At 46.7% G+C, this 19,767-nt stretch overlaps 2 protein-coding genes across 2 annotated transcripts; one reads left to right on the top strand and one right to left on the bottom strand.

The window, feature by feature from the left end:
* Positions 1–1,244: 1,244 nt before the first annotated feature.
* On the top strand, positions 1,245–15,706 carry Art1 (ADP-ribosyltransferase 1). Its single transcript, XM_076846736.2, has 5 exons — positions 1,245–1,291; positions 6,522–6,627; positions 6,936–7,713; positions 8,958–8,999; positions 10,482–15,706. Exons 2-5 carry the CDS (start codon positions 6,565–6,567, stop codon positions 10,577–10,579), a joined length of 981 nt encoding a protein of 326 aa, XP_076702851.1. The 5' UTR covers positions 1,245–1,291; positions 6,522–6,564; the 3' UTR covers positions 10,580–15,706.
* On the bottom strand, positions 12,061–16,768 carry Chrna10 (cholinergic receptor nicotinic alpha 10 subunit). The gene is made up of 5 exons (XM_076846737.1): positions 16,708–16,768; positions 14,996–15,141; positions 14,476–14,630; positions 13,251–13,783; positions 12,061–12,585 (listed from the first exon to the last, which is right to left on the bottom strand). The coding sequence occupies exons 1-5, from the start codon at positions 16,766–16,768 to the stop codon at positions 12,137–12,139; spliced, it is 1,344 nt and encodes a 447-aa protein (XP_076702852.1). The 3' UTR covers positions 12,061–12,136.
* Positions 16,769–19,767: the final 2,999 nt, after the last annotated feature.

Genomic DNA, 19,767 nt, shown 5'->3' on the forward strand with positions numbered 1-19,767 from the left:
ACTATAAATAACCTGGCTCTGAGTTTTGGATGCCCATGTAGAGGTAATGAGAGAAGGGGCCAGCTGACTTATCAGTAAATGGCTCAGGGAAGAGCTTTCTGACAGCCTGAACATGGAGGAGAGAGTGGGGGTCCTGAACGTCAAAATTTAAGAGATGTCACCTGATGGGGCTGGATTAGTCATGGGAAGTAGATCTACACAAAGGTCTCTATCCTGATCTTGTTTTACTAATTTGTCCCATCCCTGCCCTGCTCCAACCCTTCAGATTATCCAGCAAATAAAGAGTTTCCTTCACCTGAATCCTTTTTACTCCCAAAACCCTTCCTAAAAACAAAAGAAGATGACAAAATGTGTCCAGGTATGGGGCAGGTAGGGAGGGAGATGGAAACAGTGGCATCTTCCCAGACAGAATGCTTGATAGGGAAATAGCTTCAAGAAAAGTTCTTTTGCTCCTTTCCAATGAGACTAGCCACCTGAGGGCCCTTCTAGGTTAGAGAATCAGGAGGCAGTCTACCATTTACCATAATTGTGAAAAATAGCACCTTGCCTACATATCTTACCTGCCCCTATGCCTGGAGGGACATGAGTGTTTGCAGTTGCAGGGACAGAGGATAGAGTGGGGACAGCTTGACCTACTGGAACAGCCCCCAAGGACCAGACTTACTGAGATCATTGCATTGTTCTCTCTCCACCCTCTGGCTTTGAGGAACTGCTTCTCCCATCCTAGGACCTAAAATCCCCACAAGTACTCAAGTGATGGACAGTGGTGCTGAGTGGGGTAGAAATCCTTCCGGATCACATGGCAAATCAGAGTTGGAGCTGGGACCTAGAACCCAACCTCCTTATGCTGAATCTCTCCTTCCATCTCAGATGAGTCGATATTCACAAGAAAGGAATAAAATGCAAAGAGAAGCCTCCTGAAGCCAGGGTTATTGAAGCCACCCTCTCTTTTTCCTCCTTGGTGAGCAGGGCATAGGACCAAACCCAATGAAGAGGTAGTTTTCCCAGGCAATATCCTCCATGCCTCAGTCGACCTTCCATCTGGCTTTAGGGATTCCTTTTTTCTTGGGCAGAGCACTGGGTCCATCAGACTGGGCAGAGAAACTTGTGTTCCTGAGCCTTGAGGAGACATCCAGAAATAGAAGAGGGAGTGTCACATTTCTGAGCAGCTGTGTGCCGGAGGTACAAGGGGTGGGGAATTGACAGTATAAAGGGGAAATCTATCCTCCCCTCCCCTGGTGACCATCACGGGAGACCCACCAACAGCTTCCCCACCCTGGAAAAGGCCTAGGTAAGGGACAACCCACACTCCTCCAGGTTGTGAGGCAGGGAAACTTTTTTGAAGTGAGATTTGGGGGATTAATGGAACTTTTAGGAATCATAAGGAAAAGTTTTAGGGAACACTTGATAAAGAGGTTTGGGGTACTGAGGAAGGTTTGGGGTCATAGAGAAATTTGGGATTCCTGGGGAGAGGTATATACTCACATTTCCAGAAGGGAACGTTCAAGCTGGAAAAGAAGAAACTGACAAGAGAATTGCTATGAACAGGATGAAAGGAAGGACAGAGGAAGGGCAGCTCCCTTGACTGAAGAGAGATTGCCCACTATCTCCACTTCCTCACTTCCCCATTATCCCTAATCCCTCTGATCTCTGTCCCATCTCCCCCTGAAACTTGTCACCAAGGTCAGCCATCTACCTGCTCTTCAGTGTTCTACCTTCTTAGCTGTGCCCCAAAAGCCTCTCCGACTCTCAGTAATCCTTCTGGGGGGGTCTCACCCTCTGGGTTGCCTGGCCTTGGGCTGAGGTCAAGCCTGGTCTCTGTCCACAAGTAACTCATGGGCCAGGAGGGGAGAAAGGCATACATGAGGGCAGCTCTGTATGCTTAGGGCAGTGACAGAGGACAGTATCATGGAGGGGGAAGGGGTAAAGGAGTCAGTGGGCTTCCTGAAGGAGGTAGCTCTGGGCTAAGCCTTGAAGAGTGAGTAGCCAGGAGCAGGATGTCCCAGGGAGAGGGGAAATAATTGGGCCTGTTTGGAACTTGGTTCTGTACTGCAGAAGCCAAGCAGAGGTGGAGGGGAATGGGACTAACAAGGTCCAAAGGGCCTCAAAGGCCAGAATACAGGGGCTGAGGATTTAACTCAGTTGGTAGAGTGCTTACTTTGCATGCATGCACAAGGCCCTGGGTTCAATCCTCAGCTCCACCAAAAAAAATTTTTTTTTAAGTCTGGGGTATAGAGATTGGACTTTATCCTGAGGTTGTGAAGGGATGTTTTATTTTCTTTTGCAAGACATGTTCTCATCTCTACTGCCATAATTGTCATCTCTGCATTTTTACTCTAATTTTTGTTGGGGGGGCACGCATAGGGCCTTGTGCATGCAAGGCAAACACTCTACCAACTTAGCTATATCCCCAGCCCTTTACTCTGCTTTTTTTGAGAAATTTCTTCCAGTCAGTTTTGGGACAGAGGCTTTTTAAGCAGATTAGGAAGATGACTAGAGCTTCAGCCACAATGAATGTAAAATAGCATCATCGGAAGATATGTTCTTCCTTCTTGTTCTTTTCTCCCAGTCTCTCTTGTTATCCAGTTGTAACTTATTAATGGTCAGGACCTGAGGTAGAGTTACCATGAAGCTGGAGTATGAGAACTCTTCATCTGCACTGTTCCCTGCTTCATAATAATCTAACAGGGGTGAAAGAGGAGGTAGGGAGGTCTCCAAGGAGGCAAGTGCAGACCTGACTGTGGGGTGAGAGGGAATGAGCAAAGGGAATGAGAATCCAGGAGGGGTCCATATTGTGCCCAGCATTAGTTGGTAACTACACTTTTTGGTTTTGTTTTACAATGTGTGGGTTATAATCCAGGGCCTCCCTCATACCAGGCAAGCGCTCTACCACTGAGCTACATCCCCAGTCCTTTTAAAAAATTTTGAGACACAGTCTTGCTGACTGGCCTTGACCTTGTGATTCTCCTGTCTCCTGAGTAGCTGGGATTACAGGGATGTACCACCATACCTGGCTCAATGTCTCTTATCATCATTCAGCTACCTCTTGGACATCTGCCCTTGGAGAATTTGCATTTACAAACTGAAATCACCATGTCCCCTCCAAACCAATCATTCATTCAATGCATTTTTAGTGAGACTCTCTTGTGTTCTGGGACTGCAAAGAGCAAAATGGGCCTTTAAAATCTATTCAGTACAAGATAAGGCCCATTGTTAACAATTGGATACTAGGCACTTAAAAATTTGTAAAGAGGTTAGATCTAACATTAAGTGTTCTTGCCACACATATACACACACACACACACAAAAAAAAAAAAAAAAAGCAAAACAAAAGAAATAAATAAAAGCAAAGGGATAAAAAAAAACTTTTTGAGGTGATAGATATGTTTAATATTTTGAATGGGGTGATGGTATGAGCATAACATTTCCAAACCATATTCCAAATTAATATTCACTTAATTAAAATGAAAAAAAAGAGATCAATAATATCCAGCATTGGCAAAAACATGGACAAAAGAGCACTTGCCACCTTTTTTAAAAAATATATTTTTTTAGTTATAGATGGACACAAAACCTGTATTTTATTTGTTTATTTTTTTATGTTCTGGGGATTGAACCCAGTGGCTATGCGAGGAAAGCACTCTACCACTGAGTCACAACCCTGGCCCTTACCTTCATTTCTGATGGGGACAAAATGGTACCTTTTTGGATGACAGTTTGGCAGTGCCTATCAAAATTAAAGACATTCATGTTCTTTAAATATCATTCTACTTCTTGAAATAATTCCTATAAAAACATGCACACAAATAGACAAGAATTTATATATATGAATGTTCACTATAAATGATGCATAATATTTTAAAATTAGGAAAAATACTTAAGTATCTATCATATGATTTAACTATACCATGAAATACACCATGCTGTCATTATAATGAACAAGGTAGATATGTATATACTGACATGGAAGGAAATCCATAATATATTGTTTCTTGGCAGCGGTGGGGTGGGAGGTAATAGGATGTGCATATGTAAGCATGTTTCCTTTCTGAAAAAATGACAATAAAACCCAGAACAAGGGGCTGGGGTTGTAGCAGAGTGATAGAGCACTTGCCTGGCATGGCATGAGGCACTGGGTTTGATCCTCAGCACTATATAAAACTAAAAATAAATAAAAATAAAAGTATCTGTCTACATACAACTAGGGAAAAAAAAAGCAAAAAAAAAAAAAAAAACAAAAAACAAGTGGGTCTTGTTTGAGGCCAGCCTGGCAACTTAGAAAAATCCTGTCTCAAAATGAAATTGGTAGGCTGGGGACATAGTTCAGTTGGTAGAGTGCTTGCCTCATATGCACAAGGCCGTGGGTTCAATCCCCAGCACCATAAAAAAATTTTAGAAAAGAAATGGACTGGGAGGTCTGGGATGGTTAGGATGTAATTTAGTGGTGGTGGTGCATGCCTGTAATTCCAACAGCTTGGAAGGCTGAGACAGGAGGATCAAAAATTTGAGGCCAGCCTTAGCAATTTAGTGAGATTCTATTTCAAAATAAAAATTTTAAAGTGGTAGGGATAAGCTGGGCACAGTGGCACATGACTATAATCCCAGTGACTTGGGAGGCTGAGGCAGGTGGATCACAAATTCAAAGCCAGCCTCAGCAACTCAGCAAGGTCCTAAGCAACTTGGTGAGAACCTGTCTGAAAATAAAAAATAAGGGGCTGGGGTTGTGGCTCAATGGTAGCATGTGTGAGGCACTGGGTTCGATCCTCAGCACTACATAAAAAAATAAATCTATAAACTAAAGGTATTGTGTCCATCTACAACTAAAAATATATTTAAAAAATAAAAATAAAAAAGGCTGGGATGTGGCTCAGTGGTTAAGTGCCCCTGGATTTGATCCTTGGTACAAAAAAAAAAAAAAAAAGTGCTGGGGATGTAGCTCAGTGGCAGAGCACCCCAATACAATACCACAAAATAAAAATAATAAATTAAACCAGCTGTCTATAGAAAACTATATATATATATACATTTAAATATATTATTTGTATATTCTCTGAGAAAGTTCTGAAAGATACCCTTATCACTAGTCTCTCTCTCCCCACTGGCAGGGGTATGTAAGAGTGGGAAGGGCATGTGCAGAAAGTGAAAGAAGAAAGGGAACTTGGATTTTGTGATTCATATACTTACTTCCCTGGAAGCAAGCACACATTACTTTGAAATAAAATAATAAAAAAGAGGAAGGCCGGGGCTGGGGATGTGGCTCAAGCGGTAGTGCGCTCGTCTGGCATGCGTGCGGCCCGGGTTCGATCCTCAGCACCACATACCAACAAAGATGTTGTGTCTGCCGATAACTAAAAAAAAAAAATAAATATTTTTAAAATAAAAAAAAAAAAAAAGAGGAAGGCCGGATGTGGTGGTGCACACCTGTGATCCCAGTAGCTCGGAAAGCTGAGACCAGGAGGGTCTCGAGTTCAAAACCAGCCTCAGCAAAAGTGAGGTGCTAAGCAACTCAGTGAGATCCTGTCTCTAAATAAAATACAAATTAGGGATGAGGATGTGGCTCAGTGATTGAGTGCCCCTGAGTACCATCCCCTCCAAAAGGGAGAGGCAGGGAGGAAGAAGAAAGATGCAGCGCAGTAGCAGCAGCCCTGAATTGGAGACCACCTGTCCGATCCTGACCCAATGCTGGAACACCCTCTTCTCAGTCACTTTGGGCCCTCAGGGTGGAGGAAGCTGTGGTTTATCCTGCTTCCCAGGGGAGGTGGATGTCCTCTGTACACTCCTCTCTCCCAGCACCAGGGGTCTCTATCAGTCCCTCACCGGAAGCAGCTGAGGTTTGGGAGAAGAGGGCTCAAGAGATCTGCAGAGAAACTGGAGGACCTCTGGACGCCCCCAGGCCCTGCTTTGTCTGTCCCTAGAGACCTTCTATGGCCCCACCTGCTGACTGCTCATGGAACTGCCCCTGTTCTGGCCACACATCCCTTGTGAGGTGAAGCCTAGTCCCTTCACGACTGGTCTTCCCAACATTCCCACCCCGACAAGCACTGCCAGACTAGATAACATGTTATTCACTCTTTATCCTCAAAGTTCCTCCTTCTGGTACCTTACTCTTTCCATTGCTGCTGCCCCAAACTCCTTTTTCTCTTCAAGCCCCAACTTTTTCTCACCAAGTCTCAACTTGCTGTTATATTGATCCTAGTTACGAGTCATCTCCTCCAGGAAGTCTCCCATGTTCCTTCCAGCAAGAAGAATTCTCTTGGGCTGGGGTTGTGGCTCAGTGGTAGGGTGCTTGCCTAGCAAGTGTGAGGCACTGGGTTCAATTCTCAGCACCACATACAAATACATAAAATAAAGGTTCATCAACAACTTTAAAAAAAGAATTAAAAAAAAAAAAAAGAAGAATCCTCTCTATTTTGAACCTTCATTTATATCTTGGGTGCTCTGTGCGAAGCACTGGGAGTGGCACACACTAGGTGTCAATTAACATTTATTAAACTGTGTAGATTAACATTGCAATTTTCCAGATGAGGAAAAAGACACAGCAACTTGCCCAGGGTCACCTCCAATATGCAGATTCCTGCCATGATGCCTTTGCTACTTGTGTCCATGGGCCTCATGGACACACTTCAGGTACAGTATCCTCTACCGTCCCCATCACCCCAGCAGGGAGCTTGGCTGTCAGCTTCTGAACCCTGGAAGGAGAAACAGAGGGTGGAAAGAATGCCACTTCCCTTGGGGATCACTCTGCCTAAGGGGGCAACCCCAGTGCTGGTCTTGGGGAGCTTACAACCGGCAGTTCCAAATCCTCTACCCTTCCAGGTGTGCTTGGGCCCTTTATGCCTTTCTCAAGCCTTATCTCATGGAGGGAGAACTGGATAATAAGGGCCTCATTCTCACAGGGGCATATCCTCTCGTCCTTGCTGCTCCCTCCCATTCAGGTCCAGAGCCATCTCATCACACGAGATGTCTTCTCTCAAGAAACACCCCTAGACATGGCCCCAGCCTCCTTTGATGACCAGTACACTGGCTGTGCAGCAGCTATGATGGCTGCCCTTACAGATCTCAACCACACGGAGTTTCAGACCAATAAAGTGTATGCAGATGGCTGGGCACTGGCAAACAGTCAATGGCAGGAGCGCCAGGCCTGGGGGCCAGTGTGGGGCCTCAGCCCTACCCGCCTTCCCCCACCACCTCCAGGCTTCCGAGATGAGCATGGGGTGGCCCTCTTGGCCTATACAGCCAACAGCCCCCTGCACAAGGAGTTTAATGCAGCCGTGCGCGAGGCAGGCCGCTCTCGGGCTCACTACCTCCATCACTTCTCCTTCAAGACACTCCACTTCCTGTTGACTGAGGCCTTGCAGCTGCTGGGCAGGGGTCAGCGTTCGCCCCAGTGCCGCCAGGTGTACCGAGGGGTGCATGGCCTGCGCTTCCGGCCAGCAGGGCCTGGGGCTACGGTAAGACTAGGGGGCTTTGCCTCCGCATCCCTGCAGAATGTTGCAGCCCAGCAGTTTGGAGAGGACACCTTCTTTGGCATCTGGACCTGCCTTGGGGCTCCTATCAAGGGTTACTCCTTTTTCCCTGGAGAGGAGGAGGTGCTAATCCCACCGTTTGAGACCTTCCAGGTGATCAATGCCAGCCGACCCGCCCAAGGCCCGGCCCGCATCTACCTCCGGGCCCTGGGCAAGCGCAGCACATACAATTGCGAGTACATCAAAGGTGAGGAGGGGCACAGGATCAAAACTGTGCAGAAAGGTGGGCTTCTGCATCTACAAAGGATTTTGGCAAAACTGAGCCCCATCCTGTGTCCCAGGGATACCTTCATATATATTAAAAGTAAACCATCAGTGAGGAGCAGCAGTCATGGCACAGTCCCTCCAGCCTCCCATTGAGGGAGACACAGGTTTCTGAAATGGAATGCTTCTAGTCCCTGAAGGTATCTAGGCCACAGATGGCCACCTGCCTGATGGGAAGCTAAAGAGGGCTCCCTGACCAAGGCAGGGCCATAAGTTACCTGAGGGGGCAGGCACACCTGGTCACACTCTTCTCCCAGCAGGAAAGGAACTCATTTCCAGCTACAGAATCAATACACAGACTGCTGTGGCCAAAAATGAGTGAAAGTCCCAACTTTCATTTCTAGGAGAAGCATATTTATAATACAGAATAGGAATTGTGTGCTGTATCACATGCTGGGTCGGGAGGGGGCAAGACAGCAGCTGGCGTTACACCTCAAAGTTTCACTTCAGGCTTAAGTCAGGCAGGTGTTGATTGCCCCTCCTGTCCCATCCTGGGTCTGGCTGGAGACAGAATCATGAGGTGAAGACAGGTCCATTAATTTCTGAAGAGGCTGTGCACTGCTGTTCCTGGCCAAGCAAGGCTCAGTTTTATTCTTTTTAAATAGTTGTAGATGGACAACATGCCTTTATTTTTATTTATTTACTTTTTTATGTGGTGCTGAGGATTGAACCCAGTGCCTCACACATGGTAGACAAGTGCTCTGCTACTGAGCTACAGTCCCAGCCCAAGGCTCAGTTTTCATAGAGGACAGAACTGTGACCACGGCTAAAATGGTCCATTGTGGCTTCTGGTCCCAATTTGGACAGGAAGCATAATGACATAAGCTGACAGAGAAGACAGGCCAAAACACAAGTCCCCTTGGCTGGTTCAAGAAGCCGGAGAGGTGAGTGTAGCAAGGAGGCACAGTTACAGCTATGGGAGCAAAAGTCGCCCAGAAGGGGCCCTAGCTTTGATCACTGCCTTCTGGCCCCACTGCTCATGGATCAAGTTAAACAGTCCAGGAAATTCCCATCCTGGGCTAGAGGAAAATGGACCAGCAGAACTAGAAGGAAATGGACCAGCTTTTTCTAAGCAAGTCAGGGCTGAGTCACCAGAGCTCTAAGGGTTCTTTTCACCTGGAAAGATACTGAAGCTTTTGTTGATTTTTTGCTCTTTGTTTCCTTCAGACAAGAAGTGCAAGTCTGGATCCTGTCATCTGGATAACTCAGGTAAGGGCCGCAGGCATCCGAGAGACTCAGGGTAGGGATGGCCTTTTCCTTCAGCTACAGAACCCACTGTCCCTATTAATGTATTCAGTACTTGCTCAGACCCACCTTTGAAGGCCAAGGCCTGGTCTTGGGTTCTGGAAGTCTGGATTCTAGTCCCGCCTCTACTTTAATTTTCTCTATGACCAACCTGTTTTTCTCTGGGCCTCAATTTCTCTATTTGTAAATAAGCAAATAAGACCAGATGTCACCAGGGTTTCTTCTCTTCCTTTGAACACCTATCTATGCTAGGGCTTACCTGGGCCACCACTTCTCTTTGAGGAAATAGGCTACTTCCAGAGAAGAAACAGCAACTCCCCTGCTCCCAGCTGTGGGTCTTTCCTCCCTTCCTCTCTTGGGGGCTCTCCGAGTCACCGGTAGGAAGGATCCCAGTCTCATTTTGTTCTCCCCATTCTCCTGACAGTAGAACTTAAGAGTTCCAGGTGCATCACAACATTATCCTACCATACTCCAGTATCACCCCATTCTATGGAAAACAGAACTAAGGCCCAGAGAGAAGCAATCAGCCCTTTACCACACAGCTCCTAAAGGGCTGTAGAACCAAACTCTGAACCACCCTACAGGATGGCTCCCACCTTCCCCACACATTATCTCATCTATCCTTACCAGACAATAGTCTGCTAGAAGGAGGCAGAACAGGATTATGGACCTCATTATATATAGTAAAGTGAGATCAGAGACAGAAGCGACTTGCCTAAGGTGACAGAATAAGTGGCAAAGCCAAGACCAGAGGCCATCCCAGCTACAAACTCAGGCCTCTTCTTTAAGTTCTGATATGATTTCAGACACTGGAAGAATTTAGGATGTCTCCCCGACAGTCTACCCAGCATGTCTCCTACCAGGTATGGGCAGAGGAGCCAAGTTTAGCATTACTAGACCTCATTCAGATCTCTACCCCTCATTCTATCCTGCCCTCACACCACATTTTTGTCGACTTCAGAAGGCATGGGGTTCAACCTAAAGACCTCTGAAAGGGGAACCTGGGCTCTCACTGATCTCTATATTTCTACCTTACTCCCTCAATTCTTGCGTTTCATCTGTCTTCCATTATATTTTGTGTATTAGTCCTGCACACTCTGACAGTTTCTCCATCCTGTTTCTTTTTTCTTTTTTAGTTATAGTTGGACACAATACCTTTATTTATTTTTATGCGGTGCTAAGGATTGAACCTAGGGCCTCACACGAGCGAGGTGAGTGCTCTACCACTGAGCCACAACCTCAGCCCATTTTCTTTTTAATATTTTTTTTTGTTGTAGATGGATTCAATATCTTTATTTTATGTGGTGCTGAGAATAGAACCCAGTGCCTTAGCTAGGCAAGCATTTTACCACTGAGCCACAATCCCAGCCCCTCCGTCTTGTTTCATAATGTCTTCACTTTGCTCCTAAATCTCTCTCTCCCTCCCCATCTTTGCTTTCCCTGCAGCTACGGGTCAAAGCTCCCTCTTCACAGTCTGGTCCCTTCTGCTGCTGCTCCAGTTCCTTGTCGTGGGGTCCCTTCCAGAGAGTCCAGGCTTCCTCTGATCCATCAGACACTGAGCAGCCTTACCTGACATTCTGCCAACCTAAGGATGTTGGCCATGTGTGTACTTTAAGTGTAGCCAAGATGCCTGGTAAACCCATTTGCAGGGCTCTGGGACCTTCTCTGACAGCTTCCAGACCTCTCAGACCTGGAGACACAATAAAGAATTTAGGGACTGAATCTTCCACCAGGGTGCTAGGAATGATACTCTGACTAGAGGCAGGAGGATTCCAGAACAGGCATTCACTCACTTGGAGATAGAAGAGATTTCAATTTATTGGTGGCTGACTGGGTAGGAAAGCACTTGGCCATAGGACTTGCTGGTGCAATTCAAATGCTTCACATATTTACCTGGAAAGCTCTAATTCACTCCTCCAGGAAGCCTTCTCTGACCTCTGCCACCTGCCTGGGTTATGGGCACTGCCTCTGTGCTCGCAAAGGTCCATGAATGCTTCCCATATCAGGTTGTGAGATTCCTGAGGATAGGGACTGAGTCTGAGGCACAGAGATAATGCCTGGAACTGTGTGGAAGTCAGAAAGGGACAAATTCCTGTGAAAGGCTGGTATCTGCACTGCCCCTACTTTGGACACTTTCAAGCTCCCCAAATGTAAGTGTGTGGGAATTGGATGGACTGCATCTAAGTCCAGAGCTCAGAGAGAAGAAGAAATAGAGCTTTAGGCCCTCTCTGAGAGTCCCAGTCAAATCCCAGTTTTCTTGTCAGCAAAGATGTTAATTTATGCTGTGATTCATGAGTCCTGAGGTGCCTGTCTCTAGAGAAAAACATGGATCCCTGACTTCTGCTACCATAGACCACCAGGGGAAGACAGGACATCAAGGAGATACTAGGCACACACTTTATTATAGGTTAAGGCTTTGGGAACAGATGTCTGTTTCACTTCTTGCTCTGGAAAGGAGACATCAAATTGTTTTCCCTGAGCCCTAGATAGTGATAGGCAAGACCAACCATGTTTCCAAAGCACCAGCTGCCTATAAAGACAGGAAATGCAGTAACTCTCTTCCTTCTTCCTTCCTTTCTGAGCTGGGGATTGAACCCAGGGCATTCTAACACTGAGCTACATTCCCAGTCCTTTTTTAATTTTTGAGACAGGGTCTCACTAATTGCTGAGGTGGGCCTCAAACTTGTGTGATCCTCCTTCCTTAGCCTCCTGAGCTGCTGGGATTACAGGGATGCACCATCATACCCGCTGCTGTTTCTTATGTAATCACTTGCTCTTTCCCCACTAAGAGCTCTAACTCTGAGCATGGTCATTCAGTTCTGTCCAAGTTTATACTTCGATCTCGATCCTTCCTGGAGTTCTTCTTTAGGAATTAGGGCAGTGTTAGGATCTGGATCCCCCTTAGTTAGGGCATGGACACAACAAGGGTTCCTTGTAGATTGTGAAATCAGCAGTACTGATTCTGAAGAGAGGGTTTCCTAGGCTCTTAGCAGCAGTAAGGAGAGGCTGGATTATTTGAGGATCAACAACCACCTGGCTTTTGCCATCCATCCTGTGGCTGCTGTGGCTATGGATGCTTTCTGGGACCCAGTCCCAGCTCCTCACAGGGCCTGTACCAGCACCAGAAGACTCATGACCAGGGCCATGGAAAAGAAGATTCCCAGGAAGAAGCGGTCCATCACACGTGCCAGGCGCTTCCAGTCTTCACGGCGGCGCTGGGCAGCCCTGTGGCTGCGGAAGGTGCTGGCAATGGTGCATACATGGTGTAATAGGGCTTCCTGCCTGCACAGACAATGTGGCTCATGGCAAGGCCCTGCTGGGGGGCCAGCAGGCGGCTGGGGGCTGGGGACTGGCTCCGGTGGCCTGGGCTGTCCACAGGGCTCCCCTCGTTCTCGCACACACAGGCCTCTTGCCAGGTGTCCTAGCAGGAGGACCCTAGCCCAGGCTGGTACTGGGCGGGCACTGGGACCACAGTAATGCAGATTCATGATAAGGATGGTAAGTGCTGTTGAGAATGTGACCATGGTCATAGTGGCCATATAGTACTTCCCTGTAAGAGAAATAACCAGTTGGGACCCAAAAGAACTTCAGGGTCATGAGTTTCTCAGCTGCCTCCCCCTAAATAGAAGCCCTCCAGAAGGCTTTGAGGACTCTTCAAGCCCAATGAATAGAAAAACGAAGGAGTTAAGAGCCCAGTTCTCCTCATTCCTCATCCCTCCCAGTGCACCCTCAGAAGTTGCCTGCCTCCTGCTTGTTTTCCACACTGGTGGAGGCCCATATAGTTATGGGCATACTCTCAGGCTACATGCCAATCCTTTCTATACAACTGGGACAACAAGACGTTGTCCACAGACGTCTGTGGTAATGCTCACCTAAGTTAATAAATGTCAAACACACAAAAGAATGCCTGGCACACAGGGAGCACACAATACATTTTGCCTATTATTATATGATCTTCCTTCATCAAAGCCCCAAGACTGACTCCTTCCCGCCCCTAGTGGTGAGGGCTTTTCTACTTTTTTCCCCTCACTTCAAAATGCAGGATGCACCCATGGCTCACTCTCTCTCACTGAAGCAGAGCCACTCTGCGGCCTCAATCCCTGAATCCGCTCCTGGTTGGGGCTGGAGCTCAGGGCTCCCCTACCCTGTATTATGGATGCCCAGGAGCCTCAGCCCAGAAGGGGACCACCTCTCCCAACGCCCAGGGGGCCTCACCAATAAGTGGCACGCTCTCGGCTGGCGGCATACTCTCAGCCAGGAGCAGCTGGAAGACGGTGAGCGCCAGCAGCACGGTGACCCCGAGTGACACCTTCTCTCCGGAATCAGCTGGTAGGTGGAAGGCAAGTGGCGCAAGCAGCGAGATGAGCACGCAGGGAAGCAGCAGGTTGCACACATAGGCGGCAGCGCGGCGGCGCAGCAGCAGCGTGAAGGTCACGTCGGGATAGGGCTCTGAGCAACAGCCATAGTTGAGCACACGCCGCCGCGCCGGCATACCCAGCACACGCCATTCCACGTTTTCCACGAAGTCAGCCAGGCTGGCGGCGGCGCCACGAGGCCGCACATCCAGCTGATGCCCACCATGTGTCCATGAGCCGAACGTCAGTCCGCAGCGCTGAGCGTCGAATGGGAAGGCTGACACGTCTACGTGGCATGAGCTACGCGTGATGGCCGGTGCATCCCAGCGCACTGCGCCATCATGCCGCACAACCACATTGGTGCTGGCGGATGCTGATGGCTGCGCGTCAGCCCTGCGAGCAAGCGGGACGAGGCTCACCAAAGTGACCACAGCGGAAGAGCGGCCCTTAATTCATAGAGGGCAGTGCAGCACCGAGGGTGGAGTATGCCCTAAAGTGAAATTCCACCTTTGGAGGTCTAAAATAGGTAGTGCCTGAAGGAATCTGAAGGGACACAGTCTAGCCCAGGACAGGACAAAAAGGCTTTTGTAAAACCGGTGGTGACATTGGGAGTATCCTTGGGTGTTATCTTCAAAACTCATTAGAGGGTCACGGGAAAGCTATGTAATACCACGTATTGTTTGGGAGAGACAGAACTGATTAAGGTGGCATAAAAGAATGCTTCAGAGAGCTAGACCCTGGAAGAGAAAGTCCTGGGAATCCCTGAGACTGCGAGCTGGTCTTGCAGAGTGGAGGGTGCCAGAGAGGTAATGTACCACAGACATCTTTCTTTGAGAGACATAATTGGTCAGAACCACGTAACGGGTTCCCAGGACACATTCAGTCTGAGTTGGCTTGGGACAGCCTAAAATGGGGGCGCCATGGAAGGTCTGTGAGCTTCTGGTATTTTAGATGGGTCCCAGGGAGAGTTTCCTGAGCAGCATAGCAACCAGATTAGGTGGTGGGGAGGGGGATCAATACACACCCAGGGCTAAGGGCAACTTTCTAAAGGGATAGGAAAGGGGAGGGGCCCAGGCAGGCAGTACTTGTTATAGAGCACGATGTCTGGCCGCCACACAAGACTACTGGGGATGCGGATGGAATCCAGGCCACCATAGGCATTGGGGTCCCATCGTAGGTAGGCATCCGTCCATTCCTGCCGGATCCACAGGTACAGGGTCAGCACCTGGTTCCGTTCATCCTGGTGGGGGTAGGGAGTAGACATCTGTATAAACGTATCTTGCCCTCTTTGTGCACACTCACCTACAGGATTCTGGTCAGCACCCACTAAAATGATTTGTATATACAGTCTAGTACTTGCTATGTCACCTTGGCCTCACTTTCCTCAGCAGTTACATGGGGTGAGATTCAGGTATGAGATTGAGTTCAGGTGGGCAAAGTGTTGGGCACAGTGGGCACCCCACAATTAATAAATGTTATCATTGTTGTTAATATAATGCTTGCAGATAAAGAATTGTTGGGATGATAATCCCCATCTCTTATCCCTTTGTCCCCTTGACATGGTCACAAATAACATTCTACAGCTGTACTACCACCATAACGCACCATATCGATGATCTGGGACAATGTCACTTCCAAGGTCACATTCAGAGTCTGGTCTGTGTCTGCCACAGGTCTGAGGGCACTTGTGTAGTTGGCGAAGAGGTCACGGAACAGCTTGTGAGCCAGCCTGCCCTCAGCTCCCAAGCACTCTGGAGGATTGATTAGAAGGGTTGTCCATCCATGACCCTAGTCGAGGGGCTCTTTGCTCACATCCTCCACCCCTGGCTGGAACCTTATCATCTGCTTCACTATTTTATAGCCTTCTGATATTTGTCCTCTGTCTCTTTAGCTATGGCTCTTTCCTCCCTGGTCTGCCTCTAGGGAGGAATTAAGTAAAGACCATGGACCGTCTCTGGAGCAATGCTGACTATTTCTTCCCCACTCTTCCCTGCCCAAGGACCTGGATTCTTCCTGCCTTGCTACAGAGGCTAGAAGGACCCAAATAGTCACAGGAATCTAAATTGTTATCCAGGTATTCTGAATTCTATTATCCTATACCTCTATTCTCTCAAATCTTTCCACTCCTTCATCTACATTTCAACTATTTTTCCCAAAGCTTCCAATATATTCCCTCTTTTGCAGTCAGCTACTGGTTGGTTGGTCTGTTTGTTTGCTTGCTTGTTTTGAGACAGGGTCTCACTGTGTTGCTCGGTCTCAACTCCTGTGCTCAAAGGATCCTCTTGCCTCAGCCTCCTAGTAGCTGGGACTATAGGTGTATACCACTGTGCCTAGCATTATCTCTTTGTAAAACACATTAGGTCTCCCTCCCCACTCTGTACTGCGGATTGAACCCAGGGCCTAGCCTCCCCTCTTTTAAAACATTTTGAGACAGGGCCTTGTGAAGTTGCTTCAGTCTCTTGAGCAGCAGGTACTACAGGCATGCACCACTGCACCCAGCTCACACTAACCTTCCTAAGACATTTTCCTCATTCCCTGACTTAAACATTATTCTCACAATCCTGTCTCATCTCCTGTCCGATGCTCTGAAACTTTTTTTTTTTTTTTTTTTTTTTTGGTGCTGGGGATCAAGTCCAGGGCCTGGCACATTCTAAGGTTGTCTTCTACCACTGAGCTATACCCCTAACCCCTAAAATCTGCTTATTATCTGTGTTTACTATCTCAGCAAACTGCATCCCTAGTGACCTCAGGAAACCTGGGAATTATCCTGCCTTTATCTTCTCTCTCCTTCTTCACTTACAATCCATCAGTCTCCAAATCCTGTCAGGTCCTCCAAATTCTGCTAGATATCTCTTGAATCCATTCTCTCCTCTCCATCTCAGGACACTTCCTCCCTCCTGAGCCATGGCAGCATTGCTGCTCCTATCTCAAGCTCACTCTCTCCTACCACCCTTCATGCCTCCTGTAAATCAAGCTTTTAAACATGCAAATCTGACCAGGCCAGTACCTGCTTAAAACCTTTAAGGGCTCCCACTGGCTGTAAGATAAAGCCCTGATCTGGCATTCAAGATCCTTCTCTGACTTTTCCAGCTCTGTCTCTGGAAGATCCCCCTGTCACTGTTCCCACCCCAGACAGGCAAGTCCCCTTTCACCCTCTTTAGCACTCCCTTTCTTCACAGTCCCAGCCTGAGAGCTTGTTCCCAGCATAAAAATTACTGAAGAGAAAGAAAAAGAGAGACCATGTGGAGAGAGCGTTGGGGCAAGAGGAATAGCAGCAATAGCAGGAGATGCTGTGGCTGGTTCACTGAGCTTCCTACCTGCCGAGAGCAGGAGCAGGAGCAGAAGGCCCAGGCAGAGGTGGTGACTCCAGGTCTCCATGGCCCTGCTACAGCCAGAGGTGGGGCAGGTCACTGGCCAGACCTAGGACAGCATCAGACCCAGCCAGCAAGAATGGTGTGGACAGTACCTGAAAATCAGAAAAAGACTGAGAACTCTTGTGTCCACCTACCCTCTGGGGAGCTCTGTGGCCCTTTTAGTTATCTGACCTTCTGATTCGTACCTGCCTACTATGTTAGTATGTGGCCCTTGGAACCTGTTGTTTTTTCCTTCTTTGCTGGTTCTTACCTCTTCTGGCCTTAAGTCTCTCTCCCTTTCTATGCTCTGTAACCATTTACTTCTAATCTCTCAATTTCCTTTTCTTCTGTAACCATCTTGGTCCCTCTGCCTCCCTGACTCTGATCTTTCTCTGCCCCTTTCCATTCTCCCTTTCTCCTTTTGTTTCAGTTCCCCCTGACTTCTGTCCTCTGTTCTTTGCACCTGAACTCTAGGTGAGTTTGATCTCCCAGCAGAACCAGAGGTAGGAATGTTATCACCCTGAGGGTTCTGAGGCATAGGATAGTGGCCCCTCCCTCCTTGCCCTTTTTATTAGCTTACAGGGTTGGGGCACCTGTGCCCATGGAAACAGCAATTGAAACTGACACCTCAGGCTGTTGGGACCTAAATTATTCAAATTCTGTAAAGCAGCACTCAGGCTCAGTCCATCCTAGGACAGAGTACATTCTAAGGTTGTCATAAGCCATAGTCTTAAGGGTGTGTGAGGCCAGGGCCCATGGATGGCAACTGTTCTTCCAGCTCTGAAACCATTGCCTGAATTCTGGAGGCTTGCTTTTCACCTGCAGCTTTCCTCCCAGTGAGGCTAGGTGCTTTGTGCCATGAAACCTTTCCCCTCCTGGTGGGAGTCATGCTGAGCCTTAGGCCATGCCAGGGGATGCAGAGCAGGAGATGCAGCCCGTATCCTCTTCACAGAGTCCCTGCAGTCTGACTTCGTCCCCTCCCTCCCCGACAATGTCCAAACACTGACAGTGGGGTTAGAGGGAAAGTTTAGGCTTTCAGCTCAGCTTTATGAGCTGTCTGATCTGGGTGATATTGTGAGTTTCAGTTTTCTCAATCTGGATAATGGGATTACTGGTACTCACCTTGAAAGCTGAAGAATTAAATGTAATAACCAGACAGTATAAGTGCCTAAGGTAGTAGACAATCAATAGTATTTGTTGTAAGGTGTGAGTTAGGACAGCTTCAGGATCATACACATAAAATTCACAGGTATTTACCATGCAGTTCTACATGCTTTTGTCAAAGTTGGCCCATTAACTGACCAATGGCTATACATACTTTTCTGGCAATCACATTCATGGCCTAGACTCAGATATTGTAGATATGTCAATTCCTTGCTTTCTCTAGCCCAGTCCTGTCTCCTACATGATCCCTATATCCATCCACCTTCCCAATCTCCCTCTGGATGTTGCATGTGTTTCACATCATTTCAAAATGCAAGTGCTCACAATACCCAACACCCTTTCATTCTAAAAACTCTCAGCAAACAAAGAGGAACTTCCTCAACTTAATAAAGAACAAAAAATCTTATGGCTAACATTATATTTAATAGTGAGAAATGAGAAGCTTCTTTCCTAAGAGCAGAACAAGAAGGAGCAAATGAGAGCAGAGACATGGGGAAGCGAAGAGTGATGCATATTAAGATTTCTGGTAATATCAAAGGAGAAGAGCCTGCTCCTCCTTCTAGAATTACTGCTTTATGTCAACATGATGCAACTTGTTTGTTTCAGAATTCCTTTTAATGACAAAATGATTTGGGAGGAATGTAGGTACTCATAATAGGAGAATGGTATGTAGACTATTCTCAGTGATAAAGCATGTACTTGCCATTATGTGAAACCCTAGGTTTGATCACCAACACCAAAAAATAAATGAACAAATAAATAAGTTTTGAAGGCTTTGTAGCAACATGAAAAACCACAGGATATATGAAGTAGAATATCAACTACAATCAGAGCCAATAGAAGTGGTATGAGGATAAGACTATAAACTTTCTCGTTAGACCAAATTGAGAATTCAGTTCCCATTTTCTCTCCCACATAAGCTGTGTGATCATCTGCACATTTCTTGATTTTTCTAGGTTTTGGTTTTCTTTGCCAGGAAGAAACCAAATTAAAAACTCAATAAATAAATATTAGTCCCTGTAACAAATGAAATATTTCTTATATTTAGTATGTTTTGTGGTGAAAATGTTATATTGAAAAAAAGTTAATAGTCCAAAATTGGTTAATTTCTTTTTTATATTTTTAGTTGTTGTTAGACCTTTCTTTATTTATACGTGGTGCTAAGACTCAAACCCAGTGCCTAACACATGCCAGGCAAGTGTGCTACTGCTGAGCCAAAGCCCCAGTCCCCCAAAGTAGGTGATTTAAAAAAAAATATATTTATTTACTTATTTATTTATTAAGATTTTCACATGCAATCTTTTTAATGTATGTTACGTATTTCTTCTTAAAAATATTTATTTTTTAGAAGTAGTTGGACACAATACCTTTATTTTATTTATCCTCTTCCATGTGGTGCTGAGGATCGAACCCAGGGCCTCGCACGTGCTACACGAGCACTCTACTGCTCAGCCACAATCCCAGCCCCTAAAGTGGGTAATTTTAAGGAGTTATTATAGCAAAAAAATTGTAAATCATTATTATATCTCTAATTTGAAAATAATGAGATGACCACACATATAAAGTTATAGGATTTACAATAATGAAATGATGGAATCCTGGCCACAATTGATAGGAAAAGGTTGACTGGGAATTTATAAGGGATGATCAAGCTGACAAGACCTGAACCAACACCTTCAAAGTGGGACAGCCAGATGTGTCCTTTGAAGTGATAGAGTAATTTAGTACACAGCACCACCTATGAAGTATTGGGAGAGGTGGGAAAGAATGGGAATCAAGTCTCTAGATCTAACCAACAATTTATAAAAAACAGGGCAGTAGAGGCACAGTGAAGTCCCCAGCCCTCTATTCTAAAGGACA

Source organism: Callospermophilus lateralis, chromosome 2, assembly GCF_048772815.1.
Source record: "Callospermophilus lateralis isolate mCalLat2 chromosome 2, mCalLat2.hap1, whole genome shotgun sequence".
NCBI lineage: Eukaryota > Metazoa > Chordata > Mammalia > Rodentia > Sciuridae > Callospermophilus > Callospermophilus lateralis.

What these genes read in the sequence shown, in the direction of transcription:
- Art1 (XM_076846736.2), top strand. Translation starts at nt 6,565, where the DNA reads ATGCAGATTCCTGCCATGATGCCTTTGCTACTTGTGTCCATGGGCCTC. An exon ending in GCCTCATGGACACACTTCAG is followed by an intron (nt 6,628 to 6,935) that starts GTACAGTATCCT and finishes CCTCCCATTCAG; the next exon opens with GTCCAGAGCCATCTCATCAC. An exon ending in CTGTCATCTGGATAACTCAG is followed by an intron (nt 9,000 to 10,481) that starts GTAAGGGCCGCA and finishes CTTTCCCTGCAG; the next exon opens with CTACGGGTCAAAGCTCCCTC.
- Chrna10 (XM_076846737.1), bottom strand. Translation starts at nt 16,768, where the DNA reads ATGGAGACCTGGAGTCACCACCTCTGCCTGGGCCTTCTGCTCCTGCTC. An exon ending in CCTGCTCCTGCTCTCGGCAG is followed by an intron (nt 15,142 to 16,707) that starts GTAGGAAGCTCA and finishes TCAATCCTCCAG; the next exon opens with AGTGCTTGGGAGCTGAGGGC. An exon ending in GACATCGTGCTCTATAACAA is followed by an intron (nt 13,784 to 14,475) that starts GTACTGCCTGCC and finishes GCTTGCTCGCAG; the next exon opens with GGCTGACGCGCAGCCATCAG.